This window comes from Bos grunniens, chromosome 4 (assembly GCF_055505025.1).
Source record: "Bos grunniens cultivar Pamir isolate PY7600 chromosome 4, Bosgru_T2T1.0, whole genome shotgun sequence".
NCBI lineage: Eukaryota > Metazoa > Chordata > Mammalia > Artiodactyla > Bovidae > Bos > Bos grunniens.
The window spans coordinates 62,540,864-62,563,451 of NC_141168.1; the positions used below are offsets into that span (position 1 = coordinate 62,540,864).

Sequence of the window (22,588 nt, forward strand, 5' to 3'; positions counted from 1 at the left end):
ATAACTGCACCTGATGCAAAGAACTGACTCATTTGAAAAGACCCTGATGCTGGGAAAAATTGAAGGCAGGAGGAGAAGGGGATGACAGAGGATAAGATGGCTGGACGGCATCACTGACTCAATGGACATGAGTTTGGGTAAACTCTGGGAGTTGGCAATGGACAGGGAGGCCTGGCGTGCTGCAGTCCATGGGGTCACAAAGAGTTGGACACGACTGAGCAGCTGAAATGAACTGAACTGATGTATAACAATTCACTTTGCTCTACAGCAGAAACTAACACATTTTAAATCAACTATACTCTATTAAAATTTTTAAAAAGATAATAAAACTATTTTCTACCATGTCAGCATATCATGTTCAAGCTTTTCAATAACTCTTTGGTTCTGGGAATTCTCTGTATAAGGTGCAATTAATTTCATTTCAACAAAACTTGTGTAAAAAAAATGTGAACTTATGAAACCAACAAATACGTATTTTGAAATGACTGCTCATAAAGTAGTACTTAATTACAATAATAAAAAATTCAAATCTAGGAGAAATGAGTATGTCAGTGAAAGAGAATTATGACCTCAAAGAAGGAAAACAAATATCCAGCTTCTTTTCTGGGTTACTAAATTATTTGGGGGAGAAAATGTTAAGATTTTAATTGTAGCATCTCTACCCCTGAATGTGATACTCATGAATCCCTCAAACTCAGAGTAAATGCTACTATTACTTTATTTTTAATCTTCTAGCCAATCAGGATGTTATTTAAAATGGCATAATATCTTTGTGGGTTTTTGTAATGATGCAAAGTGACAATAGGAAGGGACTGAAAACTACACCATTTCAGTAAAGGCTCACATGTGAATTCCAAACCCTTTTTTTTTTTTTTCTCTTTAACCTGTAAAATGAAGAAATAGTGCTGACCTAGACATTCTACTGGTATAATCTTAGTCAGCAACCCAAAGGGGAAAAGCTTAATGTCTGTACTGCAATGCAAGATCAAGGTGCCAGATATTCTGTAGATTTGAAAGGTACATCATTGCTATGCAAAACTGGGTAGAATAGTTTCCTCTTCCCTTCATAAGGCATTATATGCCTATAATAAATCATATCACTAAGGTTAATGATGGATAGAAGTTTCTAACTATAAACATTATCATAGGAAATTAAATACTTACAAAGGTAAGTGATAGACCTATTTATATCCCAGAAGAGAAGGCAAGATTTCTAATGAGATCCCAAGTTTCCCAAAATTGTTGGGTAGGCTGAAACAGTTATCATAACTCTCAATATATGGCCATTAAAAAAGATGGAGGGAGGCAGTATGGACACAGTTCAGTTCAGTCGCTCAGTCGTGTCTTGACTCTTTGCGACCCCATGGAATGCAGCACACCAGACCTCCCTGTCCATCACCAATTCCCAGAATTTACTCAAATTTGTGTCCATTGAGTCAGTGATGCCATCCAATCATCTCATCCTCTGTCGTTGCCTTCTCCCACCTTCAATCTTCCCCAGCATCAGAGTCTTTTCAAATGAGTCTGCTCTTCTCTGACTTTGTATGGACACAAGAGAAGGCCAAATAGTCTTCAAATGACTTTCCCCAAACTGACATTATCATAATTACTTTTTATTTGAGTACAGATTCAGTATTCAGTGCTTTGTCTATACTTGGGGCTTCCCTGGTGGCTCAGATGCCTATAATTAGGGTATGGTGTCACTAGATGGCAGTAAAGGTTTACTAAGCAAGTAAGTGAAGGTCACTTGGTCATGTCCGACTCTGTGACCCCATGGACTGTAATCCATGGGAGGACTGTAACCTTATTCTCCAGACCCGAATACTGGAGTGGTTTACTACCGGGGATAAAATTCATTCATTCAAGAAATCTCTGAAAGTATCTACTAAACATTCTGTTTATATTATCAATGTATTGTATAAATCTTTACATTACCACTAGGGTTGGGAAGATCCCCTGGAGAAGGGAAAGGCTACCCACTCTAGTATTCTGGCCTAGAGAATTCCATGGACTGTATAGTCCATGGGGTCACAAAGAGTTGGACACGAGTGAGCGACTTTCACTTTCACTTTATTCACACAACAAATTACACAATCCTGGAGAACATTTTTTTTTTAATTTGAATATTGAGATTTATCTTATTATTGATTTAATCTAATTCCTAATCCCAGGTAGCTCAGCTGGTAAAGAATCCACTTGCAATGCAGGAGACCCCAGTTTGATTACTAGGTCGGGAATTTTCTCTAGAGAAGGCATAGGCTACCCAGTCCAGTATTCTTGGGCTTCCCTGTTGGCTTAGATGGTAAAGAATGCACCTGTAATGCGGGAGACCTGGATTTGATCCCCAGTTGGGAAGATCCCCTGGAGGAGGGAATGGCAACCCACTCCAGTATTCTTCCTGGAGAATCCCCATGGTCAGAGAAGCCTGGAGGGCTACAGTCCTTGGGTTCCCCAAGAGTTGGACATGACTGAGAGACTAAGTGCACACTCACTCTCTCTCTCTCTCTCTCTCTCTCACACACACACACACACTCATTCTTATATGTTAATCAGAATAGCCTTAATAACTATTTTGAAATTTTCTTTTGGCCCTTCCTATGATTGATTCTCAAACCTGGGAGCAGTTCTGAAATGGTGTATTTTGGTGTCTAAATCTATTTCTATCAATAATATTCTATTTCTTTGAAGTATTTTTCCCTATTACCTATTGGATTCTTATACTGCTAAAGTTGTGTGTGTGTGCACACACTTTAATTCATCCCACATTTCTTATTTTTCTATGTTTTTCCTTTCTTGGTTCTTTGATTATGTCTTACAATTTCACTTTTTTCCCACTGGTTTGGTAGTTTCCATATACTTTACATGTACTCCTTTAGTGATTTAAATGGAAATGGAAATATGCCTATTTTATTGATTTCTTCCTTTCCAGTTCTTTTATTTCATTCCTTCTTCTTGCCAAAGACCTCTACTACTGAGTGAACAGAAGTGATAAGAGATAACCCTTTTACCTTAGAATGGTATTTGTCACTGGCTTTAGGTAGATACATCTTGTTACAGCCACAGAGCCCCTTTCTATTCTTAGTTTGCTTGGAGAATTTTTAAAATAATGAATCAAGGCAAAATAGTATCAAAGGTTTTCTTTATCTAATGAGATGACCACATCCTTTTCTCCATTTAAAAAACTAAGATCATGGCATCTGGTCCCATCACTTCATGGCAAGTGGAAGGGGGAAAAGTGGAAGAAATGACAAATTTTATCTTCTTGGGCTCCAAAATCACTGTGGATGGTGACTGCAGCCATGAAATTAAGATGCTTGCTTCTGGAAGGAAAGTTAAGACAAACTTAGCCAGCATATTAAAAAGCAGAGACATCACTTTGCCAACAAAGGTCCATAGAGTCAAAGTTATGGTTTTTTTCAGTAGTCGTGTACAGATATGAGACTTGGAACATAAATAAGGCTAAGCATCAAAAAATTGATGCTTTTGAATTGTGGTTCTGGAGAAGATTCTTGAGAGTCTCTTGGACAGCAAGGAGATCAAACCAGTCAATCCTAAAGGAAATCAACCCTGAATATTCATTGGAAGGACTGATGATGAAGCTGAAGCTCCAATACTTTGGCTGCCTTATGCGAAGAGCTCATCATTGAATAAGACCCTTTCCCCACATCAGCAGGGAAAGATTGAAGGCAAAAAGAGAAGTGGGAGGCAGAGGATGAGATGGTTAGACAGCATCACTGACTCAGTAGACATGAATTTGAGCAAACTCAAGGAGATAGTAGAGGACAGAGGAGCCTGGGGTACTATAGTCCATGGGGTCGCAAAAAGTCAGACACAATTTAATGACTGAGATTTAGTGACTGAATTGTAAATTACGAATAATCTTACCCAGAGAGGATTAGGCTAAGAACTTTGTAAGCGTCAGCCCTATTATACATATCAAGTTGAGCCTCTATTATATGTTACAAGATTTTCTTGCTGAAGAAAATGTTAGATAATTGGGTACAAAACAATGTCACATCCATGCCTTTCTGAATATAACTGGTGTAACATATACCACATATACATGTGTGTATATATATATATATATATATATATATATATATATATATCGGAGAAGGCGATGGCACCCCACTCCAGTACTCTTGCCTGGAAAATCCCATGGACGGAGGAGCCTGGTAGGCTGCAGTCCATGGGGTCACAAAGAGTCAGACACGACTGAGTGACTTCACTTTCACTTTTCACTTTCATGCACTGGAGAAGGAAATGGCAACCCACTACAGTGTTCTTGCCTGGAGAATCCCAGGGACGGGGGAGCCTGGTGGGCTGCCATCTATGGGGTCACACAGAGTCGGACACGACTGAAGTGACTTAGCAACAAAATATATATATATATATATATATATATATACTATTTGAGTAACACCAGTTACTCAGATGCCAGTATAGTCCCTTCAGTTACAGAATGAAATCAGAAAGTCATAGATATGACATTGTTTTGTACCCAATTTTCTAACATTTTCCCCAGCAAGAATTAGCTGCTAAACATATTTAAATATCGTTACTGTGATGACACCCAATCATCTCACTCAGTCCTTCCTAATTCATGTTGGCCACACTATCCATCAGAAGGGCTTACTCTTCACCTCTCCCACACACTGCCTCATTTTGTCTTTTTTCATAGTTGAACAGCCTCAGTATTTTCTTTTGCCTCTTACATCAAGCTACCTTCCATTTTTCTTCAACACCAAGTCCTGGATATACTATAATACTCAAGCATTTACGATATTGGAATTTAACAAGTCTTTTAAACTGGTATTCTTACTAGATTTTTTTTAAAAATTGCTTTTGATAGTATTCTGGTTGCAAAGTTGTAAAAGTTTTGAGTGGTCTATCTCAAATCTATTTTCCCCATAAATGACTATTTTCCGTGTATAGTTTTGCAGATTGTGGGTATTTTTAGGCCCACATATATCGCCTTATGGTAGAAATTCTATATTGCTTGGCTATAATGTATTTGCCACATAATTATTGGTTCCAACAATTTTATTAAATACTAGAATTTTTTGTGACTGTATTGGCTATTGAGTTACCTACAAGTGGAACAAATTAAACTTTTCCAAATAACATGGAGATTACATAATTGAATTACCTGGTGAAACACATAAAGGTAGGCTTGTTCCAACTACTTTTTATTAAATGTATTTGACTCCAATCTTAAAGGCTTTATTTGTCAAGTATTAGTGAAACAATACATTGATAAATGTATGTGACCTAGAAAAGTAGTGTTTCATTTCTTATTTGGGAACAGAAGATTTTACAGTGGGGATGGAGATAGGGAATAAAAATCACACTAATTTTTAAATCCATTTGAATTATTTTTTAATCCTTATGAAAGTTGAGAATCTACATTTCATTGTTTAGTTCTTCAAGAGAACATGCTTAATGCCTTGATTTCTAGTCTCCTATAAAGAAAACACAATCATAACTAATTAGAAATTCTGATCAACTTGGAGAGTTGTAATCAGAAACTTTAGGCAGTGCTTACGATGAAACTTCTGGCAGTTTTCATGCTTAATTGGGCCACTGGATCCTGTCTGTGTGAGGGGAGGAAAGAAGGTCTTGTTTCTTTGGCATTTAAAATGATTTGATTAATGATTACCTGAAAGTATTAACATTAGCATCATTACAATACCATCAGCATTTCCTGTTTTTCTTGTGCTAAATATTTATTTTGCAAGATGCAAAACTGACCTTTCAGTCTGTCATGTAATTTATTTATCCTATTAAGCCATACTGTTGTTGCTCATGAGTCAGGGAGACTTAACTCAAGGTAACCTTACCTACTACAGGACAGTTTACCTGTTGAAAATTAACCAGAGACAAACAAGCAGACAGGCCTAGAAAGAAACTTCACGCAAAGGTGAAACTTCTCGAACCTAAAATTTTTAAATTACTTTTAAGATGGGTTTACATTTTTTAAATTTGATTTTGAATTTGTATGTGTACCTCAAGATTTCAGTGCCAACCCTCTCAGTCTCATTCTTGCCGCCCTCTCCCTCAGCACGACTGCATCCTCTTCCATCTATTTGCTGGTGACTCTCAAATCCAGATGTCTCATTATATCTCTTTCTCTCTGCTCAGTTATACAAGAAAAATGCTTGGATATCATTTTGACTCCTCCTCCTCCTTCTTATGCCTATCTAATTAGTCATCACATACAATGTAGAATTGACCCTTGAACAATGGAGGAGATGGAGTGCCAACCCTCCATATAGTAGATAAATACTGTATGACCTCATATGTGAAATCTAAAACGTTGAATTCATTGAAACAGAGTAGAATAATGCCTTTCAGAGGCTAAAGGGTGAGGGAAATGGGAAGATGTTGGTCAAAGGGTTCAAACTTTCAATAATAAGATGAATAAATCCCGGGAATCTAATATACAGGATGGTGACCATGGTGGTTAATAACACTGAATTGTACACTTGAAAGCTGCTATGAGATTAGAGCTTTAATGTTCTCTCCTTGAAAATGACAAAATGATAATAATTGAGGCGAAGAATGTGCTAACATTATGTGGTAAACATTTCACAGTATAAAAATGTATCAAGTCATCACATTGTGTACTTTAAATTTGACTTCCCAGGTGGTGGTGTGGTAAAGAATCTGCCTGCCAGTGTAGGAGATGGCAGGTTCAATCCCTGAGTCAGGAAGATCCCCTGGAGAAGGGAATGGCAACCCACTCCAGTATTCTTACTTGGGTAATCCCATGGACAGAGGAGCCTGGCGGGCTTAAGTCCATAGGGTCACAAAGCGTCAGACACAATTTAGCGACTAAACCCCACCACCACCATCATCTTAAATTTTACACAGTGTTCTATGTGAATTATATTTCTACAAAGCTGGGGGTGGGGGAAACCTGAAAGGATTCCCTTCAGTTTTTTCCACTTCTTCCTCTCTACTCTTACTGTTCTGTAGCTGTTTGGTGTCACAATGCTCCAGTGCTCGTTCCCCAGGCTTGTGCACAGGCTGCTCCCTCTGCCTGGAGTATTTCTAACTCCATCAGTGCCACCCTTATTCTCTATCTCTCCCTGCTGGCTTCCACTTAGCCCTGGTACCTCTCAATGCAGACATCCTTGCCTGGAGGAAGTCTTCTGCTCCCTCCCAGATGGAGACATATATCCCTCGTTTATGGTTTCAAGTTTCAGCTTCACAGCAGTTATTCCAACATGTTGAGATTGCTTAGCGGTCTATCTCCCTCACTAGATCATCAGCTTCTTGAAAACTCACATTGCCTAGTCAATTTCTGTTTATTCTGCACCAGTGCAGAGCCCTGATGGAGAGTAGGCATTCAAAATGTTTTCTGAATGAATAAAGCAGCTTTTTAAAGTAATAGTGGCTATTGAATGCTTACAGGTAAAGATGGTTTTATGGAAACAAGAATACAAGTAGGTGTGCTTAAAATGTTTCAAAGAAAATAAACAGAGTATGCACCAAAACTTCTTGTAAATGTCCTGCTATCTCTTTGTCTGATACCACAATTTCTTAAGTACCTCAACATCTTTGATCCAATCTTTTGAATGCATTTTCATTTTCTCAGCACACATTTCTTAAGTGCACACTGTATTCTCCCACTGTTCTCTATTATTTTTCTAAATTATTTTCCTGATTACCAATGCTCTCTCCTTGCTATTTTCTTTACCTTCCTCCCTCTTTCCTGGTTGCATTTCCCATTTTACATCCAGCCTCTTAACCTCATGAACTGCCACGCTGACTTCTGAACCACTCCATATTCATCTGGTGTGGCAAGAATGACCTCTTGCAGAGAACACTTGCCTGTTCCCTACCACCCTTCATTTGCATATTGGCTTGTAATTTAGTAGTGAACTCATTCCTCGTTAAGACCTCCTCCTTCATTTCCCCACTTCATTTTCCATCTTCTGGCCACAGCATGTTTGTATTTTCACTAAATAAATGCAGAGGTGAAGACAGGCAGTGAAATGCAAATGAATCCATTCTGATCATTTTTGAGTGGGCTCATAATAGGATTTGGTGGAAAACGATGAAATGATTGGTTTAATGCAGAATTTTAAACTGTCGATTGATGTCACTTATCCATGCTATTTCTGGTCACTGTTCAATGTGGATAATTGGAAAGGAAATGGACAGAATGTGGAAATTAGAGAAAAATGAAAGGAAAAGAAAGAGCAAGAAGTGAGAGAGAAGTTAAAGTGCAATAGAGCTCAGCCAAAGACTGAGTGGAGACTGCCCTGGACTTGAAGCAGTTTCCACTGTGTTTTCTGATGGGTAAACAGTACAAACCTGTGGATAAACATCCATCTAACATTTCACGTATCTGATGTGCTAAGTATGTACTAGACTAAAAATCCAACAGGTTGACTATCTGAACCATTTCGCTTTATAACCCTTCCAGTGGAGATGAGCCACTGAAGACACCCCAGTCCACAAATACTGACACAAACAGAGCCACACACACATACATACCCAACTCAATGGCATATAATTAGCGCTTTCCTAATACCAAAGGGACCTAGAGACTTGCATTTTTAAGAAAATTTAAAAGAAAAAACGGATAGTGCTATGAAGTCTTGGGCACTTACGTAGAGCAATAGCTAACTATTTTCTGTGGAGAAGTCAGGGGATGGAGGGTCTAATCCTTAACTCCAATATAGCTAATGTGAAACCATCTGCATTTATGCAGGGTCATTCCTGCATTAATGCAATCCTCTGTGTGCAATGTGCCCCTCAATATAATGGTACTCATTAGTGAATGTACATTTCTGTGAATATATTAGAAGGTTAAAAAAATTAGCCTTTGTTTATAATTAGAAAACATCAGTGATAATGTATTTTAATTCATGGACTTTTTTGACTACATTAAAATTACAATGAAGTACCCCCTCTCCCACCTTCCCCTCAGACCCCATAAAAGTTCAAGTCCTTATACCGGCATGCATTATCTTGTCCCTGTCAAAATCTTTTTGATGTGTTTGGTGGCAGTAGATGTTTCTGGTTATTTATATATATTGTGCTGTGTGCTTAGTTGCTCAGTCATGTCTGAATCTTTGCCACCCCATGGACTGTAGCCCACTAGGCTCCTCTGTCCATGGGGATTCTCCAGGCTAGAATACTGGAGTGGGTTGCCATTCCCTCCTTCAGGGGATCTTCCCAACCCAGGGATCAAAGCCAGGTCTCTTGCATTGCAGGCAGATTCTTTACCATCTGAGCCACCAGGGAAGCCCACATTTATATTTATATATATATATATATATATATACACACACACACACACACACACATAATATGGTGAATGTTCCTTTTGAGCCACTCTGTATCTTCAATAGAAGATATTGAAAGTTATGCTTATTTGGGTAATTACTACCTTAGTGGTGTTGGATGACGGAGGTTTACTTGAAGGTATTATATTATTAGGTGGATAGAATATTCCTGGAATATGTGCCCCCACAGATGATATTATAGGAAAGTTTGGGACTTCTGTGCAACACACATCATTTTATGGTGAAAAGAATATCACTCTGGCAAAATCATCATGTATTAACATCTTATTAACATGCAGGATTTGTAATAACAAATGGATTGTTATTACAAATTTGCAATAACAAATCTTACAGAGTCAATTTGTCCTTTGTAATATTTACACACTTGCTCCATGGACCTGTGTTATACTTCTGGGCTCCATCAGGGACACCTAAAGTTGGCTTAACCATTGAGACCTGGGCAGGAGACTGAAGGCTGATGGCAAGAAGGGGAAGAAAACATGATAACAGCCAGGGAAACTTCATCTCTGGAGGATCTCAATGGTAAATAACTTGAATTTCCCTAAAGACGGGATTGCTGTTCTTGAGCTTTTAGAGCAAACTTACTTCAGGGAGGTGAAGTTAGGCCAAGAAAGCCTGTGGGACTGAGATACTGGATGAGAATCTCCTTGAGCAGGATCCAGTGGAGCATAACTGTTGATGCTGTTGGTAAGATGGATGAGGGAGATGTCCAGGGCCTCCTTGCTAGGGGGCAGTACCTCAACCAATTTGGCTATATTTTTGAGAAATGAGAAAAAAGCAAGGCTCATCCTAATACACGTCTCTTGAGTCTCCTGCATTGGCAGACAGATTCTTTACTACTGCATCACTTGGAAAGCATATACATACACACACACACACACACACACACACAAACATGTGGACGTACATATGTACACACATATATGTACATGTACATGTTTTATATCAGGACTAAGTTTCAAATAACAAGAGCTAAAAAATATTCTTGGTCATCTTGGAGCAAGGTTTCATAAGAGACTATTAAGCAGAAAATGTAGCATTATTATTCTAGTGTATGTTAGAAAATCAAGGATTTTCAATTGTATAAACAAATGAAAAGGTGAACCTTTCAATATTTCAAGGTCTCTATAACTGACAAAGTGTTCACAACCTGCCTGAGGCTATAATCTTGCAACTGCTTTAAGCAAAGGGCACTAAATATACCTCTTAATAGGCTGAGACAGACAGAAATTTCAGGTGTTTCAGAAAACAGTAAAAATGATTCATTAGATCACTCTGAAGATATTCTGAATGAGCATCTCAACTGAACATTATGGAATACTTTACATTGGGGGTCTTGTCTACAAAATTAAACATCAGTCATTAAATATCAGGTGCAGAAATAGATTACATTTGGAAATTTGGCCAAATGCTATATTGTATTATAATGCTTTAAGATTTTCCTTCAACTATATTTTCAAAGATCCATAAATATAAAAATAACAATCATAGTAAAAAATCTATGATAATATTATTACATCATCTAACCTGGTTGTCCCAAAAGGTATCTAGCAACCAGGCCATCCAAACTGAGAGTTGCAGGTAAGAAAGATCAGCATGATTCAATCATCCATTTCACTTGGGGGTCACACCATTCTGGAGAGCAACCAGGCAATTAAATTTTTTCATTTTTTAAATTTTCTAAAGATTCTGCACTCGTATTTTTAAAACTATTCTTTGCTAGAGTACAAATCATAACATCGGGATCAGATCAGATCAGTCGCTCAGTCGTGTCTGACTCTTTGCAACCCCGTGAATCGCAGCACGCCAGGCCTCCCTGTCCATCACCAACTCCCAGAGTTCACTCAGACTCACGTCCATCGAGTCAGTGATGCCATCCAGCCATCTCATCCTCTGTCGTCCCCTTCTCCTCCTGCCCCCAATCCCTTCCAGCATCAGAGTCGTTTCCAATGAGTCAACTCTTCTCATGAGATGGCCAAAGTACGGGAGTTTCAACTTTAGCATCATTCCTTCCAAAGAAATCCCAGGGCTGATCTCCTTCAGAATGGACTGGTTGGATCTCCTTGCAGTCTAAGAGACTCTCAAGAGTTTTCAACACCACAGTTCAAAAGCATTGGGAAAAATAATCTAAAAATCTCTATGAGTAGCCATTTTAAAAAGGGTAGTATTAGAAACAGATACATTTATTTTCTATATCTTTAGAAATGAAATTATTCCCCTTTTGTCTTTGATAAACTATTGCTGTTTGAGATTTTTTATATTTAACTACCCTTTGAGAGAATACCAAGTTTAAATATGGCATGTATGTCCCATAAAAATTGTGTCTTGAGTTTTGGAGTTTCACCAAGTTCAAAGACAACTAGTCTACAGAAGAGTGGAAAATATTTTGCAAAGGAAAAGAAGGTAGAAGCAGTGATTGGTAAACCTTTAGTTACTAAAACTTTGATCATACTCTTTGGTTAGCTAGAAGTGGAAATTGATAGAGACAGAGTAATGGGGGAAAATAGGTGATTAAATAGTAAATCCTACTAAGGGATCATAAGTAAAGAAAAAGGTATGGGAGACCCCTGTAAGTTAATGATTATCTAGAAAGCAGGCTTGCCTAACAGCAAAACTGAGCGGACTTGCTTAGCAAAAAAAAAACCATGGAACAGAAGCATGAGAAATGACCCCAAACAATAACACAATGGTAAAGAGAGACCCATAACCTGCCCAGTGAGGTCAGTAAGTTAATGATTCCTAATACATACTCCTCTGCGTTCACTAAAGACAAAATACAGGAAAAATGCAGTATTATAATATTAATAAAACCTGAGATGATTAACAATTTTTACCATATGTTACCACCCTTCTGTTAATTTAAATAGCACTGTAACAGTCCTGGCTTGACCATGGCAGGACACAAAAACTTCCCCTGCCTGATGTGGAGGAGAAAGTGATCATGGAAACTTGACACATGTTCAAAAATGAGGAAGAAGGTGGTCTTCCTCCTTTCCCCAATTTTCCTTTGATTATAAAATTGTAAAAAGTTCTCAGGGTATCACCCTCTTGCCTACCTGCTTGTAAACCTCACAAGCATCCTATCCTAATAAACCATTTCTTATCTACCACCTTGCCTCTTGTTGAACTCTTTCTTTCCTGAAACATAAAGAATCAGAGCTCCTCGGAACCCATCCCTACCCTGAGATGCATTTTTGCAGTTTCAAAACTGTTTTTCAGCACTGCAAAGCTCACCAAGCAAAGATGGAAAAGGCAAAATTCATATGTAAACATGGTGCAAAGTAAATATCCCCAGCTGCTTTTCCACATCCCACAGCAAATGAAAACCTATAAAAATATTTATTTTATCTTGAGATAAATTGTTATTTCTTTTACTAAGATGTAAACAAATTAACCGTCACTACATCATAAAATAATTTAAATCTGTTTCAAAAACTTTTTTTTTACATTCAGTTTAAACACATATGAATATATATGCCCACATCTTTAGAGACTAAATTTTAAATTGTAAACAAAAATTCTAAGTGTCAAGAAGAATAGACAGAGTAATGAGGGAAAGTAGGTGATTAAATAGTAAATCCTACTAAAGGATCATAAATAAAGAAAAAAGTATGGAAGACCCCTGTAAGTTAACGATTATCTAGAAAGCAGGCTTGCCGAACAACAAAACTGAGAAGGGAATAAATAAATCATGGGAAATCCATAGAACAGAATATTATGCAGCCAATAGAAATCATCCTTCACTGATTAGTGATAAAAGAAGATGCTTATAGCAGGTAAAATGAAAGATATAAAACTTTACATATTGTATTACAACTTTGAAATAATAATGTATGCATATAGAAAACACTAAGAGGAAACACTAGTGTTAACATCTTCTTGAGAGTGAGATCATGCATGTTTTCTTATACTTTTTTGATTTTTCCAAATTTTTTACTATGAGCATGTAATGCTTAAGTCCGTCATATGTTATGTGTGGTTCTGATCTAACATTAGCTTGCTTGTTGCTTAAACGTGAACAGTTTCAAATATGAAAATGACAGAGGGTCGAGTTCAATGTTAAGGTTAATGTCACCTGAAATAGAAATATTCTATTTAGATTCCAGGTACATATCTGATAGCAACTGGAAACCTAAAGGAGGTGGCCATTGTATGAAATGTCTTCTAGGCCTGAACTGGTAGAGAAAATGATTAATGGAGAAAAGGCCATGCAGGTTTCATTCTGTCATTCCAAGATATAAAAATATATCTTGAATTTAAACTTTCAAATAAAAACATTTGTCTCTAGTTCAAAGGCACTCCTGGAAAGACCCTCAAATACTTTCCTTTTTGCTACATCTAATGCTATTCTTCTTCATTTGAAAACAAAATATTTAATGTAAAGCAAATACAATTAAAGTAAAGCAGCCACTAGAGATGAAGGGAACTCAGTGTTTTCCTATGGGGTTGTTGTGTGGGGGGCGCACGGTGGGGGGATTATGAGAGCTACTCTTGAGAAGGAAAGGTGTGTTTCCTTTAGTATATTACATCCACATACTACTCTGGTTCTGCACAAGCTTGGGGCAACAAAGTCAACTTGCTGTTAGAAAAACAAAAACAGGGGCTTCCCTGGTGGCTCAGTGGTAAAGAATCTGCCTGCCAATGCAGGAGACATGGGTTCGATCCCTGATCTGGGAGGATCCCACATGCTGCTGAGCAACTTAGCCCCTGCGCCACAACTACTGAGCCTGTGGTCTAGAGCCCAGGAGCCGTAACTACTGAGTCCACATGCTGCAACTACCGAAGCCCCCACGCCCTCGAGCCTGTGCTCCGCAACAAGAGAAGCCGTTGCAGTGAAAAGCTCATGCACTGCAGCCAGAGTAGTCCCCATCACCACAACTCACAACAACGAAACATCTACAGAAAAATAACTGCTTGAGGAAAGAACTTATAAACCTCGAAAGACAGCTAAAAGTCAAACTCAGACAAATAAGAAATTATCTGTATTAATAATTTACAAAATAAATTTCATGATAAATAGTGCCTGTGCATGTGTAAATTATCTTTAATCTATACCATGTGTAAGTTTAATGAGCACGTAAGTACGCCAATCAGAATTCATACCCCAGGATAGTTAGCATCTGAAGATCATTAGCAAGAGTTCACATTCTAGGGATGGCTATGTCATACATTTCAAATATCACCATCTGTACCACAGGGTTGGAGTAATGGTAAAAATAATTATTCTTTAAAAAATGAGTGGTATTTGAGAGGTGGTTTCCTAGAAAGATTACACAGTTCTCTCTGCCCTTCCATGTATGAGATAGAAAAACTCAGCAGGACAAATAGCACTCAAGGTGTAGAACTCCTTTTAGCTGTATGTCCTTTAATGGAAGACCCTATCAGCTATTTGAGAAAGACGGAGGGCTTCCTGTCTTGCCACCTTAATATCCCTGCATCTTCTTTAGAGGGACCCTTGCATTAAAGCTAATTGTCAGGAGTTTCTAAATGGACAAAGAGTAGACTAGTTTTGTGCCTGCATGCTACTAAAGGTCTGGCAGGGTGCAGATTAACATTGCTTTTATTTTAACATAGGGGTAAAGACCTGTATCTTCCATTTACCCTCAATTTCTAGAAGTCACTGGTATTTAACACAAAAGCCTGGCAACTATATAACTCAGTTCAAGGGTCACTTTCTTTTTCAACATTTTGCTTTTCTCCTTTATGTTTCCCAGCATACAGGCTAGTGTATTTATTATATCACACTGCAAAGCATTTACTCTTTTTTTGTATGTATATCTTTTCTGATTGTGTGTTTGTTTCCTTATATTTAAAAGTTTAGAGTAGGGAACATTTTAACTTCATCCCAGGATGGTGCTTTTTAATATTTGTAGCTATAAATTTAACAGTGGCTCTATGTTAAACTTCAGGTTAAAAAAAAAAGTGAGGGCTTAGCATCACTGGAAATTCCTGGGAATGTCTCAAATTCTGTTCTGTGTGCCTTCTTCTCATTTACACACCATTATGGGCTGTGGGTTTCTTGGACAAAATTCTGCATCCTTGTGCAAACATCATAGGGGCCCATCTCAGTACATGTGTCTGACAATCACCTGGTCAGGCCACATTTGGAAGCTAAAGACAAAAAATGTATGACTGTAACTCCTCTAGGCTATTGCAACCCCATAGGCTATTGTTTTCCATGAGGGGAAGAATGAGTTTTGTGGCAATATTAATAAGCAAGACTCACTTATTTGGGAGAATTTGGGAGCAATGAAACCTGACACTTACACATATTTCCTACACTTATTTTTTCCCTAAGAAAAATAGTTTTAAACTTGCTGCTCCAATAAGACCCCATAAATCACATAGTTTCTTTATCCCATTAATTTAGTGTGAACATTCTATACCAAAAGTAATAGTGAGGAATAATGCTGAGAAGTTGGTGATGGACAGGGAGGCCTGGCATGCTGCAGTCCCTGGGGTCGCAAAGAGTTGGACACGACTGAGCTGAACTGAACTGAATGCTGAGAAAGCTGCAGAGCTAGAGAATGAATACTGTTTCTAGAAAAGGATGTCTTACATTATATAAGCTTCATTCTATAAATATGTTTGGCAGAAGTGTCATTCTGCATTATTTTTGCTACAATATGTTATTCTGAGGATCTGTTATAGTGGTGACTTGCAGATCCACTATACTAAAATTTCCATATTGACAGTTACAAGAGAGAAAATAATCTAAATACCAAATAAACTGTCAAAAAGATATGGTTCAGTGGTTGTGGATACAGTCTCTTATTTTAAAATGAATAGATTATTTTAATTTTAAGAGGCAGAAAATAAGTCTTTTCTGTTCTAAGACTTTGACTTGTTTTTCATTTATTGTTCTGCTAGTCTAAAAAAGGAAGTCTAACATTTTATAACTGATGGACAGCATTGAATTCTTTTTCACTGAAACACCCACACTTAAAACTTCTTGCAGTTTTTAAGGCAAGGCTGGGTTAGAAAGAAGATGATGAGAATATGTCAACTTAACTAAGATGAACATCTGGCTTCTAGAGCCACCAAATACAGGCAAAAATGTAGGATGTAAAACATATTTCATTATATGAAAGTTTTCTGATGGAAAAACCTAATGGACAGAGAATCTGAAAGCTTTTGTAGATAAACAAAAATGCAGAGTTGAAATTTGTGTTTCTACATGTGAGTAAATATACATCTTAAAGAAAATAGTTTTTTAAACAGAATTAATAGAAGACATTGAACAATCCAGAATGTTGTCTTCTATTCAAGAAAGACCTACTTAGCACCTGTACCATATATTGAAAGCAGTATTGGTAATATAAAGATGAAGACAATCTCCTAGGATACATATGTACATCATCACTTATTTCTGTTGTAAGTTAGTCAGCTTTTATCCTCATTGCTCTAACTTTACTCTTATTGACCCAGGGATTGAACCCAGGTCTCTTGCATTACAGGCAGATTCTTTATCATCTGAGCCACCAGGGAAACCCCAACTCTTTTTGAAGTTACCATTTTTCAATGCAAAAATAAACTAAAACAGAGCAAAGCAAAATTATTTTCACTTCCTCCATAATTTAGAAGCCTCTGTGACAAAGGTTCTTAAATTTTAGTGTAGAAAATAACTTGCTTGGACAAAAGAACTCTATTGAGAGACTGGGGTGGGACCAAGGAGACTAGTTTTAAACAAGCCCAGGAGAGGGCTGAAACACAGGTGCTATAAAAACCACCAGGTGAGATACAACCACTGCCTTAAGAACTGTAACAGCATGTATTCGTTTCCAGCATGTTAGATGACATTCCACAGGCGTACACGGCCTGCACTTGCCTAACTTTAAGACCAAAGAAAGAGCCTGGGGACAGCAATAGAGATACCAGTGGTTTAATAGATGGGCAAGCTTACATGTCTGAAGCAAAATCCTCGAGCAAGGATCCATGTGTGATGGATGGTGGGCAGGACATGGTGGAAGTCATTGCTCCCAAGTGGAAGGGGAAATTTATTACCAGTTATAGGGCAACTGACATCAGGTGGGCTCATTAGATACCAGGAAACCAGTAGAGAGGCACACCCCTCACCACCCCTCTGATAAGAAGAATCACTAGCTGGGACCTGAGGAAAGTGTGTAGGAAGATCAGTCATGAGCATAGGGTAGGGATAAAGAAGCTGCCTGCAGTGCAGGAGACCAGGTTCTATCCCTGGGTTGGGAAGATCCTCCAAAGAAGGAAATGACAATCCACTCCAGTATTCTTTCCTGGAAAATCTTATGGACAGAGGAGCCTGGTGGGCTACAGCCCACTGGGTCACAAGGGTCAGACATGACATAGTGACTAAACCACCACCACCATTGGTGAAGCAGGCACTGGTCAAGCAGGAGATGTACATAAAGCAAGAGAATAGCCATCCTGGGTGGTCTGAACATGTAAAACAAAACTCTGCTATTAAAAAAAAAAAAGGTGTGATGGAAAATTTTCAAAAACTGGCTCTCAGGGTAGAATGAAGCTGACTTGTAGGGTCTGCCTATTTCCATGGTGTAAATACTCCCAGCATGGCTAATTTCAAGCCACCGACATGAAATTACTGGACGTGGAATTGGCAAAAGATGTTTAGTGGCACATCATTATGTTCACCAGGTATAACAGTAAACTGGAGTCAGAGAATTATGGGAGAGGGAGAGGGTGGGAAGATTTGGGAGAATGGCATTGAAACATGTAAAATATCATGTATGAAACGAGATGCCAGTCCAGGTTCGATGCACGATACTGGATGCTTGGGGCTAGAGCACTGGGACGACCCAGAGGGATGGTATGGGGAGGGAGGAGGGAGGAGGGTTCAGGATGGGGAACACATGTATACCTGTGGTGGATTCATTCTGATATTTGGCAAAACTAATACAATTATGTAAAATTTAAAAATAAAATAAAATTTTAAAAAAATGTAAAAAAAATAAATAACCAATAAAAAAATAAATAAATAAAATTTAAAAAAAAAGAAAGTGAGGTTTGGGGAATTTATTACCTTCATTTTAAATTATAGTTGTTTTCCAAGTTTATAAAATTTTAACAATGGCTTTTTTTAACAACCACTCACAAAATTCTTGAAAATTTTCATAATTGGCTCCCCAAAACCAGTATAAGTCAGCTTCAGCACATTGGCTAGACGAGTCATTTTATTTTGACTCTTTTATGTGACTATTTCACATTAGTTTGATAGACATGTAAAAATGAAGAAAAAGATTCTACCAGTTAACCTTATAGCTGCTACTATATGCAAATAAAATCAAGTCAAAGTTAATACTTTTATATGCAGTGACTAACAAATTGTTTTTTTATTCAAACTTCTTTTACACCCAAAAGATACAGGAAGTTACCACAAAGATGGAGGCAAAGCAAATTTGAGTCACCAGGGACTATCCTTACTAATGTGAACACTGGACATTCAAAGACTGAGAAGGGCATGCGTTGAAGTATGGCATGGGCAATATGGTACTTCTAACTCATGGGCATTTTTGCTCATGTGCTGCTCTACTATTTTTATTTCTATTTTTGCTCATGTGTTAGCTCTAAAACTTTCCAGTAGCCTCCAACCTTTTTGGCACCAGAAACTGGTTTCGTGGAAGACCATTTTTATACAGACCAGGTTGGGGGGCGGGGATGGTTTCAGGATGATTCCAGTGTATTACATTTAATGTGTACTTTATTTCTGTTATTATTACATCAGCTCCATCTCAGATCATCAGGCATTAGATTCCAGGAGCTGGAGACTGCTGCTAAATATGTATCCATGGGCTGTGGTAACAGCAATAATTACCATTCATCTTTCCACAGTAAGGGAAACAGAGGAATACATGTCCTAGGGAACTTTCTACCAAGGAGTTAATTGGAAATCAGAACTTTGAGGTCCAGGTTTTTTTAAGCCACAGGTTGGCTATAAAGGAAATACATAAAATGACTATTTCCTACAAGCTTTTCAGCATGAATACTATTAAGAGCATATCCTCTAGTGCTAATTAAATAAAACTGTTGGTCCTATTTTTATGCCTTTTGTACTGTCTTTAGAGTCATCTTTAATACAGGATTTATCTGGCTGGCCTAGATATGAATCTCTTTAGGAAGCTCTGTGATCTCCTTGTTCCCTTTTCCACTTCATTATATTTTGAATGTCTTGCACCAAACTTCAAAAACAAGGTTAATACAAATTAGTATTCAGAAATTAAGTGTACTGCTTAATTCCTGAAATTGAGTTAGAAACTGATTCTCTGGATTATTTCTCTATACAATAGATGGAAAAAAGACATTGTGTTTAAAGACCCAACTGTTATGGTTTACACTGGTAACATTTCACCATTGGCATAAAGAGGGAAGTACTACTGAAATGAAACAAAACAAAACATCTTCCCTGTGTCTTTCTCTGCAAATGTAGAACTCACTCCCAGGTAGACATCAGTAGTATAGTCAGAGGTAAACTTTCGGACTTTGACTGATCCTGTTATTTTGGACACCTCTTCCCTTCTCATTTCACAATTCTTCAAGCACACAACCTGCCTGAAAGTGAAAGTGTTAGTCACTCAGTCGTGTCTGACTTTTTGCGACCCCATGGACTGTAGCCCACCAGGCTCCTCTGTCCATGGAATTTCCCAGGCAAGAGTACTGGACTGAGTTGTCATTTCCTTTTCCAGGGGATCTTCCTGACCCAGGGGTCGAACCCAGGTCTCCTGCATCACGGGCAGATTCTTTACCATCTGAGCCACCAGGGAAGTGTTAACAACCTGCCTACCCCCTCACAACATCTCTTCCCATTGCCATTGCCCTTTCTGCATTCCCACTGTGGTTTATTCCTCATTAGGAGTCAGTCTATTCATTCTGCCTCCTGAGTTTAGAAGCTGCATAAGACAGAAGCTCCACTAATGTGGGGCTCAGACAGTAAAGCGTCTGTCTACAGTGCGGGAGACCCGGGTTTCCTGGGTTGGGAAGATCCCCTGGAGAAGGAAATGGCAATCCACTCCAGGACTATTGCCTGGAAAATCCCATGGACAGAGGAGCCTGAGAGGCTATAGTCCATGGGATTGCAAAGAGTCGGACAGGACTGAGAGACTTCACTTTCACTTTCCACTAATGTGGGCTTACTACCTATTAATGCAGGATTTTCATTAGGAGACTAAAGTGTTCAAAGTTAGAGTTTATATGTATTTACCACTTGTTAACCTTGCAAAATGTAAGGATAATTTTGATTATGATTTTATAAGAACTCATGGAACACTGAAGAGGCTTTTAGTTATATATACCAGGTTTAGTATTAATATAGGGCAAACCAAAAAGCTGTAAATTTTCCTCAGTAATGTATTTGACCCTGTGCTACAAAACCCATCCATTTACTAAATGAGCAGTTGAAGAAATTAACTCCTTTCTTTTCTCTAATAATGTAGAACATCTATATTCACTACAGATTTTCACTGAGATTCACTAAGTAAAAATTCTCAGCCTAGTGCAGCCTATGTTTTATTCCACATATTGAAAATATAAACTAAAAAAAAAAGTACATTTTTCAAATAATTTTTAAATGAATTAAATGCATTGTTTTCCCCTTAATCTCCAGTTTCAGAGATTGACAAAAAATAAATGGCAAAAATAAATTACCAAATTTTAGTTTGTCATTATGGTGTTATTAGTCATTAATAATATCAAATATCAGTTCAATATATTATTTTTCTTTCTAAAATAAAGACATTTTATAATTTATTTTAAGAAACCTATGCACAAGATATATTCCCAATATGAACTAAAATATTCACTTTCCACATTCAGATATAATTTAGGTAAGATATAAATGGAACTTATCTGACAACATGCTATGAATTGTCAAAAATCTTCATCCAAAATAAAACAGACCCATATAAAATATTAACAATAGCCTGTGCCTGAAATAAAACTTTAAAGAGATAATTACAAAGCAAGTCAGCCTATCTAATTGTACTTATTTTAATAACAAAAAGTACATATAAAGTTTCACTATAATTATATACCTAAGGTGATCCGCTATATACCCTTAAACTTCTTTGAAAAATTAATAGGCAATCAAAATCAAATTCTTTTTTCCAACAAAGGAGAATGATCACCTTATGCAATTAGTTTAAAGACACCTTCTTTGAATATGAAGTGGGAAAAGATTAGCTTGTTATCCTAGTTTCTTGCTAATCTAGTTGTGGGTGGAAGAGATGAGACCTGAAGATAACTTATAGGGTTGAGTCCATCCTATAAGCACCTCCACTCTGCCTTATTTCTTGGTCATTTCTGGCCTTTAAACCCAAACATATGCAAAAAAAAAAAAAAAAAAAGATTCTGAGACATTCACTAGACTTATAATTTATATCTGAAAACATACTTTAAGCCTAAGGTAGGCAGGGTACAAACTCCAATCCTCAGGAAGATTATATTTGCAAAGACAACATACATAAATACTTTCAATTAGAACTAACAATAGTGGGAAAATCTACAAACAGGATATGAGAGTCTATCCTGCCACGTGATTCTAACAGTTCTGGGAGACTTTACCTTAGCATTTCCAATTTACAGCTTCCTTTCCTGACAAGTTATTTGCTTAAATATATTGATGCAACTTCAATGGGAAAGGGGAAGAGATTAGCAATGGAACCGTACTGGTTCTTTCCAAACTCTTTTTTAAATGCTGTTTTGATAGTTTTTAGGCAATTTGACCCAGTATTCCCCTTAAGGTGTGTTTATTTTAACACGTGATGTCTTTCAATTTTAAAAAAGGTATGAGGAAATTCTATTTATATTGATATAAGCTTAACACTTACGCTAACAGTAGGTACTTAATATGTGCTGGGTACTCATCTAGATATATTTACCTAATTTGTTTTCGAGTACCAGGTCCAGGCTAGAATACTGGAGTATTCTGTTTTCTTCAGGCCAGAGTACTGGAGTGGGTAGCCTTTCCCTTCTTCAGGGGATCTTCACAACCAAGGGATCAAACCCAAAACTTGTGCATTGCAAGCGGATTCTTTACCAGCTGAGCCACAAGGGAAGCCCACAGAAGAGGAATAAATAAAGGATAATCATGATTTTTTTCTGGGAGGATATGGACTAGGGGAGGAAGTGTTAGAAGACACTGGGGTTGGCAAAGGGACAGAGAATTTCATAGGAGTATATGGTAACATGTTTCCTTGCTCTCTGTCTTGGGTCTAATTAACTTAAACTCAGCTGTCAGGAATAGACAAAACAGGGAACACCATAACATGCTCTAACTCTGG

At 37.7% G+C, this 22,588-nt stretch overlaps 1 protein-coding gene across 8 annotated transcripts in view; it reads right to left on the bottom strand.

The window, feature by feature from the left end:
- Window positions 1-22,588, bottom strand: part of IMMP2L (inner mitochondrial membrane peptidase subunit 2) — a 958,924-nt gene that overhangs the window by 78,105 nt on the left and 858,231 nt on the right. The window contains exon 7 of one of the 8 annotated variants that reach the window (XM_086396582.1): window positions 3,203-3,320. The exons of the other annotated variants lie outside the window; for them this stretch is intronic. Coding sequence (XP_086252708.1) covers window positions 3,306-3,320 — 15 coding nt within the window. The 3' untranslated portion in view covers window positions 3,203-3,305. Of the gene's footprint in view, window positions 1-3,202; window positions 3,321-22,588 lie in introns of those variants that run through there. 8 annotated transcript variants of the gene reach the window in all.